This window comes from Schistocerca americana, chromosome X (assembly GCF_021461395.2).
Source record: "Schistocerca americana isolate TAMUIC-IGC-003095 chromosome X, iqSchAmer2.1, whole genome shotgun sequence".
In the NCBI taxonomy this organism is placed as follows: Eukaryota; Metazoa; Arthropoda; class Insecta; order Orthoptera; family Acrididae; genus Schistocerca; species Schistocerca americana.
In genome coordinates, this window is record NC_060130.1 from 940,893,623 (window position 1) to 940,916,137 (window position 22,515).

Genomic DNA, 22,515 nt, shown 5'->3' on the forward strand with positions numbered 1-22,515 from the left:
TCTTTTTTCCCCAGTTTTAATCGCTACATCCTCGTTAGTCATTTGCTCAAACCATGTAATCTTCAGTATTCTTCTGTTGCACTTCATTTCAAAGGCTTCTATTTTCAGCTTTCCTAAATTGTGTATTGTCTGTGTTTCCCTTCTGCAGTCAGGCAGCAGCTGCCATCTGAGCAACAGAAGCATAAGCAATTTGTGACATTTTATGAGTTCCTAGCCAAGAGCAAATTATATTGTCACTGACAAACCTCAAATTTTCATTTCTTCTTGTTAAACTTTAATTCCCTCTCCAAATTTCTTCTTATTTTCCTTTTCTGCTTGCTCAATGCACAGAGTGAAGAACATAGGAATAGGCTACAACCTTGTCTTAACCATTGCATCCCTTTCATATGCTTCAATTCTTACAACTGCTTTGGTTTCTGTATCACCTGTAAATAAGTTTCCAGTTTCTTTATTCTATCCCTGCTACCTTCCTAATTCCAAAGAGTGTATTTTAGTAAACATGCACAAAAACTTTCTCTAAATTTACAAATGCTATAAATGTAGCTTTGCCTTTCGTCAACCTATCTTTTAAGATAAGTTATAAAGTCAGTATTGCTTCAGATGTTTGTATATTTTTTGTAGCCCAAACTGCTCTTCCTTCTTCCAGTTTTCTCATTCTTCTGTAAATAATTCATGGTAGTTTAAAAAATGGATTTTTTTAACCATGACTTATGAAACTGATGGGAAGGTAATATTTACACCCATCAGTGCCTACTTTCTTAGGCATTGGAATTATCACACTCTGCTTTAATATTGAGGCTATCTTGCCTGTCTCATATGGTAGAGGGGAATGTTGTACTTTGGTACACTTTTAAATCTTTGCCTGTAACAGAAGTTTAATATATTTTCTTACTCCAGTTTTGAATTATGGCATTCAATTTTTGTGTGATGCAGTCTTTTTTCTGAAATTACAAAAATACTATGGAAAATTAAGGTTTTTCCACATGTGATTTGTTGTTGATTTGTTGATCCATTTTCATCTACAGCTGCACAATGAGCAAGAGATATTTGGAATTTTACGTTAATATTAACAGTTTTATGTATAATATACCTTTGTACACAATAACACACATTAATATATCAATTAATGATGAATACTTAAATAAATGTTGTTATTATGCTATATACAGAAAGTTAAAATATGAATGTTCTTCTGAATGAGACTACATTGGGTTAACATAGATAAAATTTGTTTTGTAGGTATTCATTTACTGTGTAAAAGCAGTGATCAACCAAGTACAATTTCAATTTAGATTTGAAGTGACCAATGTTTTGTATGTGTTTAATGGTATATGATAAGGCATTGTATAGTTTGATACTAGGATGGATAAGGGCATTTTGAAATAACTTTGTATTGTCGCTTTGAACATGTACATGCCGTTTTTGTCTTGTATCATAGCTGTGTAATGTGTGATTTTGAGTGATGAGTGGTCTTTTTATATGTAAGTTTTGCTTTAAATACATTATATTTTCAAGTGTATATATATATGCAAGGAAGTGGCAGGATCATCCTTTTTTGAAACAATGGTCTACTAGATTTGTGATTATCTACCCCTTCCATTATTCTTATAATTCTTTTCTTTAAATTTTGAATGTTAAAACATGTTCCAAGGTACAACATGGTCATGTGCCTAGGAACAAATATTCAACTGGCATTTAAAAGTGTTCCAACTGAGAAAATCTTGGCAGTTCTGTTTTTAATAATCTATCCATTACATTAAATCAATGATTAATGAAATCAAATTAAGCAGAAGGATTATCAAAATCCTGTTACATGTTCAATACAGTTTGAAGTAGAAGCTATTGAAAATTAACACAGATTTCCATTTTCAAAAGAAGTAAAACTGTTAAGACAAAGGAGAAAGCCAGTTCATTTGCAAGTATCACATGTCCCGAGGGAAATGACCTTCTTCTGTTTCAAGGCACAAGATGGTGCATGACCAACAAAGTATGGCTTAATTCTCCACATGTTACATTAATGAAATATTTACAACTGCTGCACAAAGGACAACCTCATATCTATCAACAACAAAAACTGTACAAAATGGTCGAAACTGCTTAAGGTAGTGTTTAGTGTGCATTCCTTCATGGGATTTTAAAGTCAGTCACTAGACTGAAGTGCTGACCAAAAAACGCCATGGTTTCCTACATACACTATCCTCTAGATACAATCTCTCACCTATACATCCCTAGGATATGTTTAGAGAGCATGTAAATCAATGCATTTCACTTGAGAACAATGACTTCATTATTATTCAACATCTACATCAATACGGCACAATCCAACTTACGGTGCATGGTGGAGGGTAAACCATAGCACTACTAGTCATTTCCTTTCCTGTTCTAGTTGCAGATAGAGTGAGGGCAAATGACTGTCTATATGCCTCTGTGTGAGCCTCAATTTCTCATATCTTATGTTAATGGTTCTTACAACAAATCTAACTGCCCACCTCTGCATTGCTCGGATGACTTCATTTAATCTGATCTGTCACAGATCCCAAACAGTCAAGCAGTAGTCAAGAATAGGCCACACTAGCATCCATATGCGATCTCATTTTCAAGTGAACCACACTTTCCTAGAATTCTCCCAACGAACTGAAGTCGACCATTCACCTTTCCTACCATAATCCTCACATGCTCATTCCATTTCATATTGCTTTGCAATGTTATACCCAGATATTTAAATGATGTGACTGCATCAAGCAGGACACTATTAATGCTGTATCTGACCATTATGGGTTTGTACAAGCAATGCTTTCTAAATCCATGCTGGTTCATGGATGAAAGCTTCTCAGTCTCGAGAAAATTTACCATACTTGAACAGAGAATATGTTAGATGATTCTGCAGCAAACCAACTTTAGGGATTTTAGGGATTGTACATCCATTTTTTGCCCCTCTTATACACAGAAATGACCTGCATTTTTTCCAGTTGCTTGGGACTTTGCATTGGGTGAGAGATTCACTGTAAATGCAAGCTAAGTATGGGGCTAATGCCATAGAGTACTCTGAAAAACCAAATTGGGATTCCATACAGATTTGCTAACTTATTTTTTTTCAACTCTATCTGTTGTTTCTCTATCCAGGCATGCTTATTTCTTGTTTACTTCTCCTGTTTAGTGGCACTGTGATGCCAGCTCACTTTTCTGCAACATGGCAATGCAGTAACTGAATAAGATGTGCAGTTAGTACAATTTGTAGACACCTCACTTCAGTTTGGCATTTCCTTATTGTCTTACAATTTTATTCACACTGGATGGCATTATGTCATGACACTAGATATTGAAATACACACTACTAACACTATTTTGATATGTGGCAAAAAACTTGAGGGAATATGGTATAGTCGTAGGTAAACAACTAGAATTCTTTCATATACAGATTTATTCACACTTAGCGTCTACACAGATACAAGTCCGGAGGCTAACTGCTGTTAGCGTCCAACATGCTCTCCAAAGCCCTCTACTCAAAGATAGCACACTTACGCACAGAACAAATATCGATTTTTATGGTGCTCTATGCCACATAGCCCCCCCCCCCCCTGCGCAGTATGGAGTACGTCCCTGTGAATGGGGGGGGGGGGGGGGTGAGAAGTTAGGAAGGTAACGCACAGTTCTTCTGCGTCAGGCGGAAGCGGTCGACTGGTAGGAGACCGGGGGGTGAAGCTCGGTACGCCGACGGTGAAGTCAGCAAGCGACGCCGGCGGCTGAAGATGACGTCCCGTCCTGGAGTGAAGGTGTAGCACTTCGTCAGCCGGCAGGCAGAGAATCACCTTGCCAGAAGGCCTAACAAAGGCACGCAAATTGCCACAAGCAGCACTTCTGCTCAATTTAAAGTGGCGCACCACACGAGATTCTGCACTTCCTCCCTCAATATTGTCACACGCGAGTACCACACACACTGTATCGCCATCTACGACAACAGATAATTTATGTATGTCATCAGGGTGCACATGTGTTGTGAATTCTTGGATGGCACCTGTACGAGCAATGGTAGGGGGGCAGGGAGGTGTGGGAAAGCCATGGCAGGGGGAAGCATCTGCTAAGAGGGGGGTGGCAGGTGCACTAGACTGTGCAGGAGACAACCTCGCGCAATCAGCTGACAGACGAGGGAGTGTGACCGAAGGCAACGAGGAGCCAGCGTTGGTTGAACGGCGTGACAAAGAGCTGTCACACGAAGATGGTAACACAATGGTAGAATCCGAGTGGTTGGCAGTTCGACTGCGAGGGCTGTGAGGAGTGAAGCCCCGAAAAGATTGGCCACTCAAATTAGATGAACGCGGAGAAGGAGCAGTGCTTGACAGAGAAACACGCTGTGGAAAATCAATACCCAAATGCATGGTGTGGGAAGATGGATGGCCGCTCGAAGCAGGAGTGGGAGAAATAGGGGAAGAATAAGGGAGGTTCACCTGAGGCTCAATGAAAGCTGGTTTCACTCGGTTGAGTGAGACCATGGTTACAGAGTCTTTTATGAGGAGATCCATGTTATTCTCAGAGCGTTTGACGACCTTGTAAGGACCTGTGTAGGGCGACTGAAGTGGGGCTTTGAATGAGTCATCTCTGAGAAACACGTACTCACAAGAGTCTAGCATGCGTGGTACGTACACGCGCGGAGGTGTATGAGCAGCCGGAGGTGGCGGCTGAATTTTGCTGCAGTGCAAGCGCACCCGCTCGAGAAGTGAAGGGAGTTCAGAGGGCCATGGAAGTGGGGTCGGAGTGACTAATTCTCCAGGCAAAACCAGAGGTTGGCCATATACAAACTCGGCTACGGACCCCTTGAGGTCTTCCTTGAAAGTCGCACGAAGGCCAAGAAGCACGAAGGGCAGTGCCTCTGTCCATAGTGAGTCATGGCAACGCAGGGCAGACTTCAGGGTGCGATGCCATCGCTCGACAAGCCCATTGCTTTGGGGGTGGTATGCAGAAGTATGAATTTTGACAATACCACACATTTTACATATGTCAGAGAAAACTGAAGACTCGAATTGTCGCCCCTGGTCAGTGGTGAGGTAAACAGGTGAGCCAAATCTAGAGATCCATGAATCTAAGAATGCTCAACTTATTGTCTCAGAGGTAATGTTCGGAATAGGCACAGCCTCAGCCCACCAAGTCATCCTGTCAATAGCTGTAAACAAGTAACAGAAACCCTCGGAGGGGGGCAAAGGGCCTACAAGGTCGACATGAACATGGTGAAACCGGCCTGGAGGTTGGGCAAAACAGCCAAGGGGTGGAGAAGTGTGCCTGGAAACTTTGTTCTGTTGACACACCATGCATGCCCTTGCCCAAGACTGACAGTCACGGCACATGTTTCTCCAGACAAACCGTTCAGCTACCAGACGGGTGGAGGCTTTGACACCGGGGTGTGCTAATGTGTGTAGTTTGTCAAAGACCTGGCGTTGAAGGGGCTTAGGAGTGAATGGCCGCAACGTACCAGTCGATTCATCACACCACACTAAGTCAGATATGCCAGGGAAAGTAGAGTGTACTGGTTGGAGAGAGGAGCTGTGGTCTGAAATTAACTGCATGGTATCAGGGTCTGCCGATTGCAACCGAGGTAGGTCCGTTAAGTCAATTAAGGTTGTGACAGCACCAACACGCGAGAGAAAATCAGCGACCACATTGTCCGCTCCTCGGATGTAGCGAATGTCATTTGTAAATTGCAAGATGTAATCAATGTGACAAAAGCGTCATGGGGGCGGATCAGCCGCAGAATTTTTTATGGCAGGAACCAACGGCTTGCGATCAGTGAGCACATAGAAATCTCGTCCCTCAACATCAGTTCTGAAGTGTCTTATGGCCTCGTAAACTGCAAGTAGTTCTCTGTCGAATGCTGAGTATTTCTTCTGCGCGTTGTTTAGCTTTTTTGAGAAAAACTGCAGGGGGGTCATAACATCGCTGTATGTCTGACTCAGTACTGCGCCGATAGCATTGTCACTAGCGTCAGTAGTGATAAACATTGTGGTGTCCACCCGTGGGTGAGCAATAGTAACAGCGGAGGCCAACAGCTGTTTGAGTTCATTAAATGCCTTGTCCATGTCTGGTGTCCATCGTAGCTGGCGGGTGCCAGAAGTTTGTGGGCCAGCGAGAGCATCTGTGAGAGGAGCCTGCACCACAGAAGCGGATGGCAAATGTTTCCGGTAATAATTAACTGTTCCGATGAACCTGCGTAATTCCCTGTAGGTCTGAGGGCGTAGCATCTCGAGAACAGGCTTGATCTTGTCCTGTGGTGGTGTCAGACCGTCCGATGACACAACATAACTTAGGAATGTGACGGATGACTGGTGCAATTGAGTCTTTTTATTGTTCAGTTCAATACCAGCAGCTGCTAAAATATCTGTCACGACTTGGACACGTTCCTCACTCTGTTCTAAAGTAGAAGCAAAAACCAATATGTCGTCCATATATACGAAACAAAAGTCTAGATGGGATAAAGTTTGATTGATGAAACGCTGCCCCGTTTGGGGTGCATTTTTCAACCCAAACGGCATAAATTTGTATTGGAACAGCCCGAAGGGAGTGGTTATGGCAGTCTTTTCAATGTTCTCCGGAGCCATAGGAATCTGATGAAATGCGTGCTTACAGTCCGAAACAGAGAATTACTTTGCACCTGCGAGCGCATGATTGAAGTCTGCGATGTGTGGGACCGGATATTTATCAATGATGGTGCAGGCATTTAAATGCCTATAATCTCCGACCATATGCCAAGTACCATCTTTCTTTTGGTCAAACAGGATAGGACTAGCCCAGCAACCGGAAGAAGGTTCAATTATTCCCTTTTGTAACAGATCATCCAATTTTTCTTTTGCAATTTTCATAAATTCCGGCTTGAGGCGGTGTGGACGTTGCGAAATGGGCGGCCCATCGGTTAGACGTAACTGATGAACTGTGCCGTCAGTGACTACTGCAATACGTGGCGCGGCACGATAGTCAGATGTCCGTGAAGCGGAGCAGGCAGTGGCGGACGGTCCAAGCTGTGGCGCTGAGGGCACGGAAGTACAGGTGTGCCACCCGCTCGTAGGCTGCGTAAAGGCCGCACACGTGTTAACATGGGCGAGGTTGGTACACTGGTTCTTGGTAGCGGGCCGTGCCGCTACGAGCACTGTAGGCACGAGTGGGCATGGCCGGACAGCAGATGGCTGTAGTTCATTGCCACAAGCTTGGCGAGCTAATTTTCCATTAGGAACGCAAGGAACATGAGCACTCGGGCATACACTATCATTACAAAAGGGGATGCTGACATAGTTTACAGAGTTCACAACATTGTCATTAACGCGCGCGGGTATGGGAACACCAGATTGGCACGGACTGACCTTGTCTGTAGCCGACGAGTCGTCTGCTTGTAGTGCCGCGAGGCGTTGTTGTGTGGAGGCCAACTCATGGTGTATGTTGTGGAGATGCAGCAGCATTTCCATACGTTCCATCCGCAACTTAGAAGTCTTGGCATGCTCCACTAGCCTCTTGTTTGTCCAAGATTGCAGCTCCAAGGATAGGTTTACACTTTTCTTAGCACAGCACACATGTTTGGTGTTAGCCGAACTGTCACTCGGCAAAGCGAAAGGAATATGTTTGTTAAGGGAGGGGTAAAACACAGTATTTTGCACAAAATCTAGTGACAACTGATAGTGCTTGAGGAAATCAATTCCGAGAATAGGTTCTTCAATTGTTGACACTAGAAACGTCCACTCCAGCTTGCACTCGGGCAAAAGTTTCACTGTATACAAAGTGGAACCCGAACACTGTAGGGTAGACAAGTTCACTGCACGAAGTACTGTTTTGTGTGGTTGCACTTTATTGGTTGCTAGGCGAACCAGCAGCAAAGAGATGTCTGCGCCACTGTCTACCAGAAAACATACACCTGATCGTAAATTGCGAACATAGACTCGACCACACTTACTGTTATTGTCCGAAACGGAGTGCAACGTGGGATGGTGCCCGTTGTTTACATCGCAGGAGGTGGCACCATAGCCTACCTGCAGTTGGAGTTTGGGTAAGAACACGGTGACTGGCATTTGAGAGCTTGCTCCCCGAATCTTGCATGGAAGAAACAGTAAGGTGGGGCGGGCCTGTGCCCTTGTGGGTAGTTGCTAGGTGATGGAGTAATTACTATCCAGCACAGAATTGTTGACCTGATTAGAAGCAACACAAGGATCCCACACACATCCACTAGGATGCACACACGGTGTGATATTTGCTGTTTGGCGAGCATTGAACACCTGTTGACTAGCCGGCGCGGAAGGATACACACGTGGCGGGAACTGATTCGAGTTTGAATTCACTACTGGATTTTCCAAAGTAGCAAAACCTCGCTCGACGCCACGAACTGTATTGAATTGTGTGTTTGACACAGGAATAGAAATGTTCCGACCAACACTCTGTGGAGAACACGTAGGAAGGTCAAGGCTAACAAAGCCAGAGTCCATGACCGTTGGCGGTTGGAAGAAACTGGCGGCACTTGATGAATCCCACTGCATGTTCTGGCTGAAGGATTCCGAAGATTCTTGCGGCATGTCCACTATGGCGGCAGAAGTGCTGGAGAGATGTTGCTGGAATCCGGGCAGCAGTGAATGCTGAAAGGCCATTGTCTGGAGCTGAACAAAGGCCCTCACGATCGCGGAGAAACCCGACGTGGTAGGTGCGTAAATAACCTTCAGGCGGTAACTCGGACGCGTATTACACAAAAACGGGGGTCACCAGTGAGGGAATATGGTATAGTCGTAGGTAAACAACTAGAATTCTCTCATATACAGATTTATTCACACTTAGCGTCTACACAGACACAAGTTCAGAGGCTAACTGCCGTTAGCGTCCAACATGCTCTCCAAAGCCCTCTCCTCAAAGATAACACACTTATGCACAGAACAAATATCGATTTTTATGGCACTCTACGCCACAAACTCTCCAAGATCCTGTGCACTTGTGAATAGTAGAATATGATGAAAGATTCTTAAATATTTTGTCTTGCGGTGACAGCTACATATCCTAACCTGTATTTTTCATACACTGGTCATCTGATAATGTTTGATGAATGCAAACACTATTGAAAATTTGAGAATTTTTGAACACCAGCTAAGATGATAATTTACATAAATGCAAAAAGTGAATAATTCGTTCTGATCGATGTGCAACATTTATATATAGTCTCTCTAGTACTGTGTGAATACTTAGAAGAAAAAAGTCTGATTCTAGATCTCTGTGTTTTGAAGTAAATGAAATAATACTAACATTTTGTTATTTCTTAGACATTTCAGGGGTTATTCCCTCTGAGTCACAACTCAAGCCAGGAAGGATTTGTGCTGCTGGCTACATGTCTCACACCTCAGAGTAGAGGCAGACTCTGGCTGAATGTCTCACACCTAGAGGGTCCACCAATAATTGAACCAAATTATCTCTCTCACTCTCATGACATTCCATGCATGATTAAAGGTGCGATGCTTGACAGTAAATGTATATTATCTTTGTAACCATATAATAATAGAATAATTAAATAAATTGAAGAATTTTAATATTTCTTTATTTAGGTTGTTTATCTGAGAAAAATTCCAACATTTCATAGACACTTTTATTTGGCGATTATGAATTTAAAAGAAAATATCAGTCACTTTAATTTTCTTAAAACAAGTAGCATCCAGTCACCTATATCTCATTTTTTAATTAATTTTAGTTTTAAGTGTCTTTCTTGAATGTGAGTTTAGGTTATGAATCAGAGAACGTATTGAACTTATCTATTTCTCAAATATGAAACAGCTCTGAAGAATACAGTTTCCTTAAGAACAAATATTTCCTAACTTTTGTGGGTACAATCAAGTGTAACTGAAAAAGACAGTGGCAGACTTTTTTCATGATTCTGAAACCAAGATATTTGCCATTTTATGCTTTGACTTCTGAAGCCAAGATATTTGTCATTTTATGCCTTGAATGTCATTCATTCAACCAAAATATGTTCTACATAGCCACCTCCAAGAGATATGGAATTAGTAAATGAATAAATCAGTAGAAAAGCAGTTATTTTCTGTTATATTGGCTGAGTCACACAATTAAATGCTATAACAACTGTGTGAGGAACAAGCAATAGCATTCACTTTTAATTTGTCTTGAATTTCTTGGACATTCTCAATACCCTGTCATACATCAGTCAACCATTTATTAGACTTTTGCTTAGAATACTAAACACCAGTCTGAAAAATTTCAGCTGCAATAATTATACTAATATATAAAGAGGAATCATTGTTAGGAAAAATCATGAAAAGTTCTTGACTGATTTACTTCAGTGCTGTGAAAATGTGTGCTTTTGCTTTCTTCCTCTCAGTTGGTTTTAACTATGATATCTTGATTGAATGGGTAAATCAGTTGGGATCATTTGTGTACATGGTATGAAAGAGACCTCTTCAGCTGCTGCATCTGTGAGGGTAATAGCTTTAATGACATTACTTCTCATGGTTTTAATATGCAAATGGGTGGCCTCAAAAAGTTTCAGCCAACTCACATTGCAAAGTTTTATTCTTATCATAAGTTGATAAGCCATAAATACAACTTTTCTAATATACAGGTTTTCTGTCAAAACAGACCGTGAGGAAGAAAAAAAAAAGACCATTGCAGTGTATATAGTTTTTGTGTATATAATTTTTGTGTAAATTTATATATCAGAAAAGCAAAATCTGAAGTTGTGCTGAAAAGCAATGCCTCCAAATTTTTTATGTGAAAACTCTTACAATTTTTTAACTAAAACAAATGTTGTTAACATTCTACATCCTTATGTTTCATGGCTACAGATCTGCAGCCCTCTGCTGCTAGACGGCTCTGAATTGTAGTATGTAACATGGTTGCATGTAACCTAACTATGCCACTGCATGAGAAACAGCAAGCTGTAATTGAGTCTTGAATTCAAAGATTCTGGCCACACATGGAGCACCTCATCCTTCAGCATGAAAAGGCCAGACAGGAAACGAGTGCTACAATATCTGCAACAATTCGATGCCTTGGGTTCACTGTCATTGATCATCCTTCATATAGTCCTAATTTGGCCCCGTCCAATCTTCATCTGTTTCCAAAACTTAAAGAACTCCTTTGAGTACTTCACTTTGACAGTGATGAAGCAGTAGAAGCAGAAGTGAGGTTATGGCTCTGTGAACAAAGTCAAAGATTCCACGGCAATGGTATCAACAAACTGGTTTCTCATTGGGAGGAACGTGTTCATTGCCAGGGTGAACATGGAGAATAAAGGTGTAGACTGTTAATAATGTTTGTTTTATTTTAAAACCTTTAAGAGTTTTCACATTAAAAAATTCAGAGGCATTACTTTTCAAGACACCCATTTATATCTGGGAAACAATTTGTCAAATGATTTAAATGCCCTGCCATCATAGTTAAAAACCAACCCCAAGAAAGAAAATGAAACCACATGTTTCCACAGCACAGCATTTTCTTTCTCTCAGCTGGTTTTAACAAAAAAACTGTGCATTGTTGTTTAAAAATATGTATAGCTTATGTCCATTTGAATGTTTATTAGATTATTTTGTAAAAATTTGAAGTAATTTGGTCAAGAGCTTTTTGAGATCTTTACATTCATATTCTATGTGGTTTATTATAATTTCAAGTTCCATCCATCAGAGTGGACAGAGAGCCAATACTTGCAACCTGTCACAATTCCCAGGGATACTCCATTTTCAGACATATATCTAATTCCCCTACATATTCAGCAATTTTGAAGCATTGCTGGGTTTTCTTGTCATTTATATACAAGAATGAGAAAGGATCTAGTGTTTATCCATGTAGCCGAGCAGTCTAAGGCACTGCAGTCATGGACTGTGCGGCTACTCCCGGCGGAGGTTCGAGTCCTTCCTCGGGCATGGGTGTGTGTGTTTGTCCTTAGGATAATTTATGTTAAGTAGTGTGTAAGCTTAGGGACGGATGACCTTAGCAGTTAAGTCCCATAAGATTTCACACACATTTGTCATTTTGTTTATCCATGTGGTCTACATGTAGTGATTATTCACCACTTTAAAGATGTTGTTTCATTATGTACAATTCCTGGGTTTCTTAATGCAACACTCTACACTGTTTTAGCTAGTAAGTTTGGAAACCATATACCAGCACTTATCTCTGATACCATAATGTTTCATAATGTTTGAGCTGCTCTTAGGGAATATTGTGAAATGGTGAAACACTTTTGACAGGTGACAGAAAATAACAGTTGTCATATTTTGTCATTTAAATTTTCAGTAATCTGAGTCATGAATTGAACAATTACTTGTTCTATGAAATCCGTGTTAAGACTGACTGAATATCTTATTTTGGGATGGTATGTTATTGTTTATATGTAAAAAATCTTTGCCAATATGTTTGAAAGTAGGTAGGCAATGAGATTGCTTAGTAATTATAAATATATGTCATACTATCTTTCTTATGAAGAAGTCTGACAGTAGTGCCCATTATGGTCACCAATATAATTTGTATTAACACCTCATCATTATATGTTTCAGGATATCCCTGTCATCATGTCTGTGATATAAACATTAAATATAAGAGAAGAAATGGAATTTAAAGATATTTGTCTTAACAATGTGTAAAGCTGAGAATCATACCTGTCAAAAAAGTCATACACAGTCCTACATTCTTGCAGACCATTAGTGCCCAAACCTGTCAATAAACCATACACAGTCCTACATTCTTGCAGACCTTTAGTGCCCAAACTAATACAAGCAGTGTGACATAGCACGTAGTGCAAAGTAAACAATTATGGCAGTATGTATGCTTATGATGACAGGCTAAACTTTTATATGACAAGGCTTACTGAAAGTTATATTATTTAACTGACATATATGTAAAATTTTTGGTAGGAAAAGACTAAAAAAATTACAATAAAAGAAGCATGTTGAAATAAAGCTGCAGCTGTTACATTTCAGGTTGGAGAGTTGTAGTATACGACTGTCAAAAGATTACAAGTATAATTATAAAAAATTATGGACAGGAAAGGATCAAGGGCATTTATTATGTAAAAAGAAACCAAAAAAGTTATTGGTAGTAACAAGTTACACTCATAGCATCAATGTCATCAGTCATTCCATTAAAATATTCTATTCCATTTAAAGAAATGTGGGTAGGAATGGAGCAAGGGCATTTTATTGCAATAAAGAAACTATAACACTTAAGACCAGTAATGCGCTACACTCATAGCACCATGGTAATCAGTCAGTCCATTAAAGACAGAAAACATCAACTGTCAGTCATTTTAAACCCATTAACTAATACAATGCCACATCTGTACTAGCCATAAATTTTATACCGGTAGTTCCTTTATCCTAATAAAATGCCCTCAGTCCGTTCTATGAGGGGTTGACAAGAGAGTTCACTGATGATATTATAGGTATTGATGGGTAGTGGGGATCCAAGGCAACAGAAGGATGTCAATAAGTTTGATCATTTATGGGTTCAGTGTCTGGAGAGGTTTTCGAGGTGTTGAGGGTAAGCATTTCAATTTAGGAGATGTGGACTGAAACTTAATGACATCCCACTCCCACCTTGGAGTTCCACTACCCATCAACATCTATCCTAACCCAAGTGACCCACCTTGTCAACCCCTCATTGCTTCCAGATATTGCCTTGCAGACCTTTTACATTTGCCACATCCTCCAGAACTCCTGCCCAACATTTCACAAGACCCAGAACTTAAACAAACTCAAAGCATTGTTGTCAACCAAAAACCTCAATCCTACAGAGGTTTCAGTCCTCTCCAAAGGCCTCATCTTCAGCTCCACATGCACGTTCACCCCATGTTGGACTCATCAAAGGCCTAATCTCCTTCTCCTGAGCCTTAAAGCTGAGACTGTTCTTTGCTACCAGTCCCTCCAACCAAAGCCAACCTGGTCCCAATACAGAACATAACCTCTTCCGGTTCATACCACCATACTACTATACTGCTGTTACCATCTCCCCCCCCCCCCCTCCCCTCCCACCTAACAACACCCTGGTCACCTACCAGGAATTCCTTACCTCTTGGCTTCACCATCCTTCCATAGGTCGATCTTCAATAACACATATCTCTCAACAGAAGAAAGAACAACCATTTTCAATGTCAAGACAGATCTTGATTTAATCTTTCGCCATGCAGACAGAGGTTTTACCACTGTCGTTATGAATCATAGTGACTAGCTGACAGAAGGCTTCTGCCAACTGTCTGACTCCTCCTCTTACAAGCTCTATCGTAGTGATTCCATCCCAGGAGTCTAACACAACCAGCAATTCCTACTCAAAACCTTAGGCCCACCACAGACACATTTTACTTTATTGGTAAAGCATCATTGATGATCCTGTAATTATTTTGCTTACATAATACTATTTTTACATTTTGACTCCTATTGAGTAAAAAACAATTTTGCTTTTGACTGTTGAGATTTTGAACATTAAATATGGCACTTTTGTTTCTTTTTACATAACTTTATAGCAGCTGGCTTTGTCCTTGTTGTTAGAAGAGGCTGCAGTGTAAAAATAGCTTGATTTCACTTCCACAATTTAAAGTGAAGTGTGAAAGGAAAAGCTGGGATTATAAAAGGCAAGGGAAGTGAATAGTAGAAGTGAAACCAAACTTTTTTATTGCAGCCTGTGCTAGTACAGAGGGGAAAACCAGTTGTCTTCAAAACAAGTAAAAAGGAGAAGAAAGACAGTAAGTAATGTGTAAGAAACACCACATTAGTAAGTAAAACTGTTTTTAACTCTGTAGCAATCAAAATGTAAAGAAACATGTTATGTATGCAAAATATTTATAGAATCTCCACTGATTATGCTTTAAAACTAATGTGAAACACAAATTATGAATAACTTTCTTAATGTGGTTTACATTCCACTGCTGTAGGTGACAGCCTTACAAGCAACCATCACATAAACATTTCTGTTGGTGACAGCCTTCCAGGAAACTATCATATAAATGTACATTTGATAAAAGTTAACCAGTAGCAAAAATAATTTTTAATTTGTTAGGTTTCCTCCCAAGACATTTTGTCTTCCCGGGACTCATAGGAACAGCAAGAGATATAATTCTTACTTCTTTTTATTGTTTACGAGAAAGTATGCTATCTATTAAAAAAAGAAAAGAAAAAGAAATATTGCAAGCTGCATCTTTCCTTTTCCCTGTAAATCTTTTCAATCTATGACATTTTTCAGTTTTTTCTCATCACCACTGTAGTCACTGATTCCTTCTCTCAACAGTTTCTGCACTCTCATCTCATTCTTAGTATTTCCATCTTATTAGTGCTTTACTGTTTTCTACTCATATTTTTGCAAATATTTGTATTTCTGGTCCTGATGCTATTGCTGGACTGTCATCTTCAGCCTGAGCTTTGACTGTGTATTCTGTTGTGCCACTATTGCCTTTGATGTATGTATATTAATTTGAGTGATTCTCAAGTAATAAATTTGCCAATTTCTGGGATATTCTTCAACAATTCCATGTAAGTTGAATTTTAACTCATTCTGGTTTGTTCCCTTTGTGTATCTCATTTACTGAAAAAAATAGACCTAAGTGTACTGAGAACCATTTATTAATGTTTCAGCTATTAACTTGGCAGAAAAATTAGTGAGGACAAAGGCTTTTCAGAAACTGGGAGCACAACTACACTTGCCAGTTTTATCTGAGTGTCGTAATCTTATACCAGATGTTCGGGATCTCCTTTACCTGGAATGTATCATACGCACAGCAGCTGTAACGGCATATCACCCTGGAGGCACATGCAAAATGGGTAGCCTTCAAGATAATTCTACAGTCGTTGATAATCTCCTCAGGTAATGAATATAATTTTGGATTGCCCTTACTTTAAATATACATATATGGTATTAACACAATTTATGAAAGGAGGTTCTATACATGAAAATGACCTGGACATGCCAGAAGATTACAGGTTGATTATATTATGGTCAGACAAACATTTTAAACCGCAAAACTATTCAAGGGGCAGATGTGGGTTCTCGTCAAAATTTATTGGTTATGAACTGCCAATTAAAACCAAAGAAATTGCAGAAAGGTAGGAATGTCAGGAGATGTGACCTGGAAAATTGGAGTGGCCTGAAATTGTTGATAGTTTCAAAGGGAATGTTAGGCAACAAATCACTGAAACAAGACAATGGAATACAATAGAAGAAAGATGGGCGGCTATGACAGATGAAATAGTGAAGGCAACAAAGGATCATATAGTCAAACAGACAAAGCCTACTAGGAATATTTGTATAACATATGTGACATTGAATTTAAGTTGAAAAAAAGAAAACATAAAAATTCAACAAGTCAATACCGCAAAATGGAATACAGACTCTGAAAATTAACATTAACAGATAATTCACACTGTCTAAGCAGGAGTAGTTAATGATAAACATAAGGCTGTAGGCGGATGTGACTATGGGGAAGATAGATGCTGCCTACAGGAAAATTTGAAAAGACATTTGGAGAAAAGAGAAGCAGCTATAGCAGTATGAAACACCCAGATGGCAAGCTAGTAATAAACAAATAAGGGAAAGCTGAAAGTTGGAAGGAAAATATAGAAGGGCTATACAATGAAAATGAACTTGAAGACACTATTACAGAAGAGGAAGTAGGAGGAAGTCATTGAAGATGAGACAGGAGATATGATATTATGAGAATAATTTGACAGAGTACAAGACTCCCCCCTCCCAGTTGAGAAAATAATCATGATAACTTACATCTTTGCCTTGAAATTTGTACTAAGATTGTTGAAGTCTGGACTAGTGAATGGCCCTGACAACAAAATGTGACTCTACAATCAGTGTGGTAGATTGTCCTCCACTGTGATTCTACCTTAATAACAGCCACAGTCTTGACACTAAAAAATGTGTAGTGGGAATAAACTTAGATTTATCTAAAGCTTTTGATACAGTAAATCACAAAATTCTGTTAAACAAGATGGAGGCAATAGGTGTAAGGGGAGTTGTGAAGCAGTAGTTTGAATCTTACCTTCAAGATAGAACTCAGGTGGTAGAAATCATCACAGAACATACAAATCAGAAAATCAAGTGGGTCTCAGATGCAAAGAAATTGGAAATAGGTGTCCCACATGGCAGTGTTCTTGGTCCCTTATTATTCTTGCTTTATATAAATGACATAAAAAATCCTAATATTTCTACCAAAATAATGTTGTTCGCAGATGACACTAGCATAATTAGAAGTGATGATAAAAATCATTAACCACCACAACTGATATTTTTGTGGCGGCGTTCGTAGCGACAAACAATTCGCTGTAGAACCGGCTTACGAAGTCACCGCCACACTTTTAATAGCGGGCCGACCGGTCCGCTGGAACAGTGAACAGAAAGATGAAACCCCAAACACTCTGATTAAATAAACTTCGGTACTTATCTTTATTAACGAAGATACAGAAACACAGTAGTGAACTCGGTGTCTACAGAAATCTGTCTAGTTCGAGTCGGAGCGGTTACGTCAGCGTCGGCTGACGACAAACAACAACTCTGCTGCGATGAACACACAACTGACTAGCAAGTACACAATTCGGTGGCGAGTATACAACTGAGCGGCGAATACAGAACTGTCCTAGCGCTCGCGACTCCAGCGCTTAAGAAACCAGAAGCCAGCGGTGGCGCGCGCAGACTTGCGGCGATTTCCTGTCTCGCTGGCGCTGCTTATGCGGACGGCGTCCGGACTTTGATGCTGCCAACCTTTTGGCAGCGGGCTCGGGTGGCATTACTGGCTAGGATATAACAGATATAGTCCTAAAATATATTCAACATTGATTTAATGCTAATGAGTTAACACTTAATATAAGTAAAACAAATTATATACAGTATGGCGAAGCAACTCAAGATATGGACCTCCAGTTAAAACTAATGGATAAGAAGATAGAGAGTGTACAATCCACAAAGTTTTTGGGCATGCACATTGATCAAAACTTAAGCTGGAAAGACCATCTCAAGTACTTATCCCACAGGCTCAATTTTGCATTGAGGATATTATCTAGAGTATGCAGCACGTACTATACTAGACTAGTGTATTTTGCTTACTTTCAGTCCATCGTGTCTTATGGCATAGTGTTCTGGGGTAAAACTAAATCAAGCTTAACAGATATCTTCAAATTTCAGAAAAGAGCTATACGAATCATAACACATAACTCTCCAAGAACTCATTGTAGGCCCCTTTTCAAAGAACTGCAAATACTCACAATACCATCACTGTATATTTTTAAAAGCATTCTGTGTACAAGAGCACATATGAAAAATCTACGTAAAAATGAGGACTGCCATAATTATAATACTAGAACTCATAAGAATTTGTATGTAGAAAGGGTAAGGACAACACAAACCCAAAAGCATGTAAGTTATTTTGGAATAAAACTTTACAATGCTCTGCCAGAGTACATGAAGGAAATAATAGATGAAGTAAAATTTAAGACTGAGCTTAAAAATTACCTTTTAAGCAAAACTTCCTATGATGTAGATGAGTACTTTGTTTGTGTGTAAATTTATTGCCAAAAATTTTAATTTATATGTGTAAGTTTGTACTTTTAAAAAATGCCTTGAAAGTGATATTCCATTATTATGTCTGTAGTACTTGTACTAGTATGATAACTTTGTTGTGACAATTCCTACATCATGTAAATGATTTACAGGAAGATAATAAAATGAAAAATGAAATGAAATGGTTGGTTTTGATAGGTAAGCATTATTTAAGCACATGAAGTCCAGCACATTTAGCAATAATAAATAAACAATAAAATAAATTCAAATAAATTGTGAAACTAAGTGGAGCCATAGTACTAAATAACACAGTCAATACAGTGACAAAGTTAAGCTGAATACACAAGATGAAATATGACAGCCTTGCATAAAATTATTCAGTGTGTTTCAGTTTCCAGCTCAAGGTTAAACATTAAGATTGTAGCCTAGTGCAATTAAGTTTGTGTGACATAGTGAATAATATTTGGCAAATTCTGCAGTTAAATCAGCTAGCTCAATAACAAAACCAATGTCCAAGTCCTGACTACTGTAAAAACTGGTCAGTGATGTCGCATCACTGTCCGCTAAACTTCATCATGAAATAAATTAACTCTCATGCCATGTTAAAGTTGTCTATGTGTGAAAGCATACATCAGCTGAAAGTAGCATGAAATCATCTAAGCCACTATTTGCTGCTTGAACTCTATTACCCATAAAATTTTAGTGTTGGTTTGGCAAGGCTGTGCTGCCACTCAAAAACTAAGTTAATTTCCCAGCTGAGCAATAGCCAGACTTACCATCAGCTCTCCATGCACACAGGCTGACTGCTCACAACTGGCTGACTATGAAAAAAGACCCCAAGACACAGTAGCACCACCTATTTAACACCTCAGAATCAATACCACAGTAGTAGTGTTCATGATTTGTTATAAAAATATTGTTACAATGACAATCATTGAATAAAAATTGTTCTTCTTATAGCTAAATATATTGAAATGAATAATTTCTCATGTTGGTCACTTTTTGACTGTACAAAACATTCTAGTCTACATATTATAGTGAATATTAATGGAAACATAATATGGTGATATCACAGATACTTGTAAAACAATGAAATACAAGAAATATTTATATATGCACTAAAGTGTCATATTAATAGAGAATGCATAGTCTTGGTTTTCATGTAGCCTGCACCAAATTTGAATTATAGTCGATTTAATTGGTGACCTGTTTAAATTAGATAATGCAATGCTAATTTTGGAACAGAAATATTGTACATACCTAAAGACAAATACATTTCAGATAAGAATAAAGGTGTAAGTAACACATGTTAACATCTTGATACACATTGCTGTGGAGTACATTGAGCTCTAGTCAATGTAACTGAGTACTGTTCATCAAAAATATCATTACTCTAGATCAAGTTAAGTTACAGATAAACTAGGTTAGTATGTGTTTATTGTACAGTCCATTTCCAGTTTGACAAATCATTTACACATGTGGCAGCAATTGTTTGCCAGTTGTATAATTTAAAGTGTTTTTGACCATTGTTAATAAAAATCATTTTCAATCAAAAACTAGTGTTTGCACAGTTTCTTGAGGTGCTGCATTGAACTCGTGATGCAAAGGTGCATAATTTGATGTCCCCATTCATTACATAGGTCCATTGGATGAGATGTCAGTATTTTTGTGTGCAATATTTCTGACTAATATTTTCCAAGTGACACTTTTGACAGTTCAACAATGCATCTATCACTTACTCACTCACCAACCCTTTTTGGGATTTTTTATTCCTTCACATGTGGCTACCTGCCTTTTGCCCTCAGTACTCAGCCCTGCCATGCTTAAATCACTTCACCTCATCACTGTGTTAAAGCTTCACACTGTGCTTGCAGGCTGAGCAAAAAGCCAACTGGGCCTGTAAACTCACAACAGCACTAAAAGACAAGTTGAAACAACACCTTTGTAGTGGAAGGCATTGCTTCAGAACTGTTGAGATCCTTGAGAGATCCAACCTTGATAAAACTATTCCACCTGGTGAGCAAGAGATATGAGACTAGTGAAATGCCCTCAGATTTCAAGAAGAATGTAATAATTGCAATTCCAAAGACAATAGGTGTGAATATTACCATACCATCCATAATGATAAGTGCAAAATATTTCTTGATAAATTTGTATCCCTCTTTGAACATTGTTTTCCAATGAAAATTACTAAGTGTAACACCACACACTTTTCAAAGAAACCTTGGATTCCTACAGGTATTAAAGTGTCTTCAGAAAGAAAAAGAAAACTGTATGAGACAGCAAGAACTAGTAAATATCCAGAAGTAGTTTTCCACTATAAAAATTATTGTAACACACTGAGAAAAGTTGTAAGGAAATCAAGATATATGTATATCAGAGAAGAAATTAACAACTCTGGAAATAAAATCAAATAAATATGGAATGTTGTTAGAAGGGACACAGGAAAAGTAACCACTGGGATAGGTAATATTACTATTAAAGAGAATGAGACCATTCTAACCAACAGTACACAGGTAGCTAATGTCTTTAACAACCATTTATTAAGTGTAGGAGAAAAATTGGTGAGAATAGATCAAAAGAAAAAGCCAGGCAGTACAAGGAAAAGTCAGTTTTGAAACATTTTAGTCAGATTAAGTTTCACCTAACAACCTCTTGTGAAATAAGTAAAATCATTAAATCTTTGAAAAATGAAAGTTCTGTTGGAGTAGATGACATCTCAAGAGTGGTTAGCCATCTCAATACTAATGGGATACTTAGTAAATCACAGTTCGGATTTCAAAAATGCTGTTCCACTGAGACAGCAATATACAATTTCACTGCCCGCATAATAGAGTCTTTAAATAGTAAAATGTCACCAATAGGAATTTTCTGTGACTTGCCCAAAGCGTCTGATTGTGTGAACCATGACATTATGTTACAGAAATTATAATTCTATGGTATAAATAGAATAGCATATGAGTGGTTTAAATCACACCTACAGACAGGAAACAAAAATCAAAATATCCACAGGTGTACTGCCGGTCTACCGTGTCCAACGGACACAATATTTCTGCGATCAAACATATCACCATCATTAGGTGAACTGACGGACTGAGCTCCTGTGAACGTGCCGGCACGGAGATCCGTACGCTATGGCTGCCCAGAGGGAACTGGGTTCGGTTACGGCGGCGGCCAATTTAAATACCCTCCGCCCACGGCGCGCTCTCCCCACCATCCGCGCCCCGCATCACGGTCACGCGGTGGGACAGATTGCGACGGCATCTGAGATGACGTCGGTGTGATGGCTCTGTCCGCCGTGGTCATCAAAACTATATGTTTGCTCGATTTACTCTTGATTAACCCAATCGACAGTGTAGAGAATACTAAGTTTTTTGGTGTACATATAGATCAGAATCTTAATTGGAAAATTCATATTTAGGATCTCCTAAAGCGACTATGTTCAGCAACTTATGCGATCTGAATAATTGCCAATTTTGAGGATATACAAATTAGTAAGCTAACATACTTTGAATACTTTCACTCTCTGATGTCAATCGGAATAATATTTTGGGGTAACTCAACATTTAGACAAAATGTATTCACTGCTCAAAAGAAAGTGGTTAGAATAATGTGTGGGGTTCATAGTCGCACATCTTGTAGGCATCTTTTTAAATGATTGGGAATTCTTACAACAGCCTCACAATACATCTACTCACTAATAAAATTTGTTCTCAACAACATGGACCAGTTTAAAAACAACAGTGATATTCAACATTATAATACCAGAAAAAAGAAAGACTTATACTATCCTTTGCTCAACCTATCTTTGGCACAGAAAGGGGTAAAATATGTTGCTATAAAATTTTTTGACAAATTACCAGATGAAATAAGGTGTTTGACAGACAACAGTAATAGCTTCAAAAATAAATTTAAATCATATCTCCTTGACAACTCCTTCTATTCCATAGATGAATTCTTGAATAGGAATAAATAAATATATAAATGTAGTACATGTATTTTGTGCCATTT

The 22,515-nt window shown here is 39.0% G+C and overlaps 1 protein-coding gene across 2 annotated transcripts in view; it reads left to right on the top strand.

Annotated features, from left to right (window-relative positions):
* LOC124555646 (neither inactivation nor afterpotential protein G-like) overlaps positions 1-22,515 on the top strand; it is a 242,042-nt gene that overhangs the window by 208,559 nt on the left and 10,968 nt on the right. For both annotated transcript variants that reach the window (XM_047129629.1, XM_047129630.1), the window contains 2 exons: positions 9,273-9,456; positions 15,579-15,807. In XM_047129629.1, coding sequence (XP_046985585.1) covers positions 9,273-9,456; positions 15,579-15,807 — 413 coding nt within the window. The remainder of the gene's footprint in view (positions 1-9,272; positions 9,457-15,578; positions 15,808-22,515) is intronic.